Source organism: Dicentrarchus labrax, unplaced genomic scaffold, assembly GCF_905237075.1.
Source record: "Dicentrarchus labrax unplaced genomic scaffold, dlabrax2021, whole genome shotgun sequence".
Lineage (NCBI taxonomy): Eukaryota > Metazoa > Chordata > Actinopteri > Moronidae > Dicentrarchus > Dicentrarchus labrax.
Genome location: NW_026136724.1, coordinates 20,560,604 through 20,566,562, shown reverse-complemented (window position 1 = coordinate 20,566,562; position 5,959 = coordinate 20,560,604). Strand labels below are relative to the sequence as shown.

Sequence of the window (5,959 nt, the reverse complement as noted above, 5' to 3'; positions counted from 1 at the left end):
ACTGTGAAACTGTAGTTAATAATTCTACACCTTTATTCTGAATGGGGGGGGTAAAAATATCGATTCATCAATGCATTGCAATATATTTTTTCCCAATTCAATATCAATTCATTAAATCCTCTGAATCGATTCAAGCCCCTGGCCAGTGGGGGCGCGGTGAGAAACACCTTTGTGTGATTTGCGTTTTACGGACGGAGGCCGCACTCGACCACACAACAACAACATAGCAACCGAAGCAGGTAGCAGCAGTGTAAATCCAGCGCCTTCAACTTTAAAAGCAGTGTAAACCCGGAACACAGGAAATAGACAAAAGTAAGATAGTGTGTGAGCCGTGCCAGGCACTAATAAAATACTGCAATAACACAACAAATTTGCGCAACCACTTAAGCCGACACCATGCAGATGCTCTGCAGCAACCCGCGGCTAAACCTGTAGATTCAAAACAGACACAACTCCACAGATCCTTCCTTTGCAAACTGCCGCCAAACTCTGCCCGCGCACAGAAGATAACGGAGTCTGTGGCCGTCTTCATATGTAAGGACCTACGACCGTACAGTGTCGTGGAAAACGGGGGTTTTAAGAAGATGGTATACACACTCGAACCACAATACGCCATACCAACACGCAAGCACATGACAGAAGTCGCCGTCCCGAAGCTGTAATTTAATTATTACTGAATCGATATCGAAGCATTTAAATCAATATCAAATCGAATTATGACCTAAAGAATCAATATCGAATCGAATCGTGAGGTTCGTAACAATAGCCAGCCCTAATTCTAAACGTTAAAATCTCAGTTTTGAGGGGGTTTGACCACAAAGATTTTATACTGATTAACACTGAGCTTCTTGTTGAGCTTCATATTTCAAACATATTTAATAAAACATTAATAATTCAACACTGGTTGATTCTCTCTGAAGCTCTTCATCATTTCATTTCCACCTTTCTCTCATGATCCTCTGAATACAAACAGAAACACATTTTCTTCTCTATCAGACAATAAACATATCAGCTTGTACCAAACCTTCCTGATGATATGTGACGTTTCTACTGACTGAATATTTACACTCAAGATGACAGCATTTTATCTTTAATAGTGGAATCTTCAATCACTTTCTGTGGCTTTTTCTTTGTGTTTGGCTGCACAACATGAGTTTGTATAGATGGAGCCACTGGTGGAGCTGGCAGAGGTTAAGAGCTGAAGTCACTACGTCTTTATTGAAGCAGCAGCACGTTGTCATTAATATTAATGAGAGCTCTTTTTCACTCTTTGTATTTTACAGTTTGCAACCTGCATCCTGTTGGGTTCAGGTGTTTGGAGTTTCCATTTTCTAAACTTGTACATTGTAAACCTTCTTCAGCTCTGAACAGATTATTAAACACTGAATGATTTCAAGCAGGAACATTGTCTTCTAAACTCACATCTTTTATTCTTTATTCAGATTGAGGAACTGCAGTTTGTCAGAGATCAGCTTTTCTTCTCTGGGCTTATCTCTGAAGTCCAACCCCTCCCATCTGAGAGAGCTGGACATGAGAGACAACAAGCTGCAGGATTCAGGAGTGAAGCTGCTGTGTGGTTTTCTGGAGAGTCCACACTGTAGACTGGAGACTCTGAGGTCAGACACCATGTTTTATTTCTGTGCTGAGATGAATGTGATGTTAAGTTGTGCTGACAGTAAAGTGCAGACAGGTTGATATTTATGAGGTAAAATCTCCTTCAGATTTGATGACACTAAAAAAACTTTAAATGGTTGAAAATAAGTTTTTAAAGTTTGAACTCAGATTTTAAAAGTGAAAAAAGGATTTAAACATTTGAAAATAACATTTGTATGTCACACTTATAGTTTACAGTTACAATGTTGGCAGTTTGAGTTGGTGAGTGAGTTCAGTTTTATTTATTCAGAAAGTCTGATTAAGATCAGGATCTGTTTTACAACACAGAGCTGAGAACAAATTACAGACGAACAACATCACAACAACAGTTCAGTCACACAAAGCGTTCATCTCTCACACATTAAACCAAACATTATGAATATCAACTAGGAGAACTTCGTAGTGTCTCTGACTTGAATTCGTTGTGCAGTTTATTCCAGTAGTTGGATGCACAGCAGCAGAAACCAGTCTGATCCAGTTCACACTTGGTATGAGGAAGTTTTAAAGCCAACCTTTCCTGTGATCTGGTGTCCTGATTGGATGCTGTGTCAACTAATAATGCCAATATCTCGTCTCTTTAGTTAACATGAACTGATAAATAACTACACAGGTACGCTGATGACTAGAGTATTTACAACACTGATTGAAGCTGTCGTCTGTATTCACACATACAAGTCTGGTGATGAACACATGAAATCCCAGCATGCACTGGTGGAACAACAGGTTTAAATCTCAGAAAAGAGATTGTTAAATATTTCAAAAAAGTTTGTTGGATAATGTTTATTTTAATGTAGCGGGATCTTTAACCTAATAACAATACAATTTAAATATTTACTGTGAAACTGTAGTTAATAATTCTACACCTTTATTCTGAATGGGGGGGGTAAAAATATCGATTCATCAATGCATTGCAATATATTTTTTCCCAATTCAATATCAATTCATTAAATCCTCTGAATCGATTCAAGCCCCTGGCCAGTGGGGGCACGGTGAGAAACACCTTTGTGTGATTTGCGTTTTAAGGACGGAGGCCGCACTCGACCACACAACAACAACATAGCAACCGAAGCAGGTAGCAGCAGTGTAAATCCAGCGCCTTCAACTTTAAAAGCAGTGTAAACCCGGAACACAGGAAATAGACAAAAGTAAGATAGTGTGTGAGCCGTGCCAGGCACTAATAAAATACTGCAATAACACAACAAATTTGCGCAACCACTTAAGCCGACACCATGCAGATGCTCTGCAGCAACCCGCGGCTAAACCTGTAGATTCAAAACAGACACAACTCCACAGATCCTTCCTTTGCAAACTGCCGCCAAACTCTGCCCGCGCACAGAAGATAACGGAGTCTGTGGCCGTCTTCATATGTAAGGACCTACGACCGTACAGTGTCGTGGAAAACGGGGGTTTTAAGAAGATGGTATACACACTCAAACCACAATACGCCATACCAACACGCAAGCACATGACAGAAGTCGCCGTCCCAAAGCTGTAATTTAATTATTACTGAATCGATATCGAAGCATTTAAATCAATATCAAATCGAATTAAGACCCAAAGAATCAATATCGAATCGAATCGTGAGGTTCGTAACAATAGCCAGCCCTAATTCTAAACGTTAAAATCTCAGTTTTGAGGGGGTTTGACCACAAAGATTTTATGCTGATTAACACTGAGCTTCTTGTTGAGCTTCATATTTCAAACATATTTAATAAAACATTAATAATTCAACACTGGTTGATTCTCTCTGAAGCTCTTCATCATTTCATTTCCACCTTTCTCTCATGATCCTCTGAATACAAACAGAAACATATTTTCTTCTCTATCAGACAATAAACATATCAGCTTATACCAAACCTTTCTGATAATATGTGACGTTTCTACTGACTGAATATTTACACTCAAGATGACAGCATTTTATCTTTAATAGTGGAATCTTCAATCACTTTCTGTGGCTTTTTCTTTGTGTTTGGCTGCACAACATGAGTTTGTATAGATGGAGCCACTGGTGGAGCTGGCAGAGGTTAAGAGCTTAAGTCACTACGTCTTTATTGAAGCGGCAGCACGTTGTCATTAATATTAATGAGAGCTCTTTTTCACTCTTTGTATTTTACAGTTTGCAACCTGCATCCTGTTGGGTTCAGGTGTTTGGAGTTTCCATTTTCTAAACTTGTACATTGTAAACCTTCTTCAGCTCTGAACAGATTATTAAACACTGAATGATTTCAAGCAGGAACATTGTCTTCTAAACTCACATCTTTTATTCTTTATTCAGATTGAGTGGCTGCAGGTTGTCAGAGATCAGCTGTTCTTCTCTGGTCTCAGCTCTGAAGTCCAACCCCTCCCATCTGAGAAAGCTGGACCTGAGTTACAACAACTACCTGAAGGATTCAGGAGTGAAGCTGCTGTGTGGTTTTCTGGAGAGTCCACACTGTAGACTGGAGACTCTGAGGTCAGACATCATTTTTCTTTCTGTGCTGAGATGAATGTGATGTTAAGTTGTGCTGACAGTAAAGTGCAGACAGGTTGATATTTATGAGGTAAAATCTCCTTCAGATTTGATGACATTAAACAAAGATTAAATGGTTGAAAATAAGTTTTTAAAGTTTTAATAGTCAAAAAAAGGATTTAAACATTTGAAAATAACATTTGTATGTCACACTTATAGTTTACAGTTACAATGTTGGCAGTCTCAGTTGGTGAGTGAGTTCAGTTTTATTTATTCAGAAAGTCTGATTAAGATCAGGATCTGTTTTACAACACAGAGCTGAGAACAAATTACAGACGAACAACATCACAACAACAGTTCAGTCACACAAAGCGTTCATCTCTCACACATTAAACCAAACATTATGAATATCAACCAGGAGAACTGTCTAGTATTTACAACATTGATTGAAGCTGTCGTCTGTATTCACACATACAAGTCTGGTGATGAAGACATCAGTGAGGAAGAAGAACAAAGTAAAGCTTCAGTAACAGTCAATTAGTTTGATGTTTCAATTCAACTCAGTTTCAGTTATATATCCCCAAATAACTCATTTATCTCAGAGGGATTTACAATCTGTGCAACATACAACAGGAACAACATGTGACCTCACTGATCTCTAAGGATGCTGGGAGTTGTCTGCTGTACACCTTCAATCACTTTCTGTGGCTTTTTCTTTGTGTTTGGCTGCACAACATGAGTTTGTATAGATGGAGCCACTGGTGGAGCTGGCAGAGGTTAAGAGCTGAAGTCACTACGTCTTTATTGAAGCAGCAGCACGTTGTCATTAATATTAATGAGAGCTCTTTTTCACTCTTTGTATTTTACAGTTTGCAACCTGCATCCTGTTGGGTTCAGGTGTTTGGAGTTTCCATTTTCTAAACTTGTACATTGTAAACCTTCTTCAGCTCTGAACAGATTATTAAACACTGAATGATTTCAAGCAGGAACATTGTCTTCTAAACTCACATCTTTTATTCTTTATTCAGATTGAGGGACTGCAGTTTGTCAGAGATCAGCTGTTCTTCTCTGGGCTCAGCTCTGAAGTCCAACCCCTCCCATCTGAGAGAGTTGAACCTGAGTTACAACAAGCTGAAGGATTCAGGAGTGAAGCTGCTGTGTGGTTTTCTGGAGAGTCCACACTGTAGACTGGAGACTCTGAGGTCAGACACCATGTTTTATTTCTGTGCTGAGATGAATGTGATGTTAAGTTGTGCTGACAGTAAAGTGCAGACATAAGGCTGATATTATACTGATCCACACTGAGTATCTTAATGCTAAAGTCTGTTTTCTTCTTCTGTGGTTTAGTCCATTGACTGTGGCAGAGCAATGTTGAGCTCCACATTTAAAACCTTCATTTAACAAGAAGAATCTACACTGAATAATTCACTGTGAACCTCTTCAGCTCTGGATTTAATCTGATATTAACATCATGGTTTTAATAAATGAGAATAAAAATACATAAATACAATAAATAGTTCAATAAACTTTATTATCAGACAATAACAATATTCAGTTTTTGCTTTTTCATTTTATGAAACTGTTTATATTGACTGAACTTTTTAATTCTAAACATCTTTTATTCTTTATTCAGATTGAGGAACTGCAGGTTGTCAGAGATCAGCTGTTCTTCTCTGGTCTCAGCTCTGAAGTCCAACCCCTCCCATCTGAGAGAGCTGGACCTGAGTTACAACAACCTGAAGGATTCAGATGTGAAGCTGCTGTCTGATCTTGTGGAGAGTCCGCACTGTAGACTGCAGACTCTGGGTCAGTAGAGGGTCTGAGTCAGTCCATGCTGGTTCCAACAGTCTTGGACTA

At 38.9% G+C, this 5,959-nt stretch overlaps 1 protein-coding gene and 1 long non-coding RNA gene across 5 annotated transcripts in view; one reads left to right on the top strand and one right to left on the bottom strand.

The window, feature by feature from the left end:
* Positions 1-5,304, bottom strand: part of LOC127359243 (uncharacterized) — a 39,258-nt gene extending 33,954 nt beyond the window's left edge. Inside the window, exon 1 of one of the 4 annotated variants that reach the window (XR_007882625.1) lies at positions 5,219-5,304. This is a non-coding gene — a long non-coding RNA (uncharacterized LOC127359243). Of the gene's footprint in view, positions 1-1,530; positions 1,617-4,016; positions 4,106-5,218 lie in introns of those variants that run through there. The other 3 variants (XR_007882624.1, XR_007882627.1, XR_007882628.1) reach the window with 3 other exon arrangements.
* Positions 1-5,959, top strand: part of LOC127359238 (NACHT, LRR and PYD domains-containing protein 12-like) — a 57,954-nt gene that overhangs the window by 49,457 nt on the left and 2,538 nt on the right. Inside the window, exons 12-15 of the mRNA XM_051393127.1 lie at positions 1,443-1,616; positions 3,929-4,105; positions 5,131-5,304; positions 5,736-5,959. The exon at positions 5,736-5,959 is cut by the window's right edge and continues 2,538 nt beyond it. Coding sequence (XP_051249087.1) covers positions 1,443-1,616; positions 3,929-4,105; positions 5,131-5,304; positions 5,736-5,916 — 706 coding nt within the window. The 3' untranslated portion in view covers positions 5,917-5,959. The remainder of the gene's footprint in view (positions 1-1,442; positions 1,617-3,928; positions 4,106-5,130; positions 5,305-5,735) is intronic.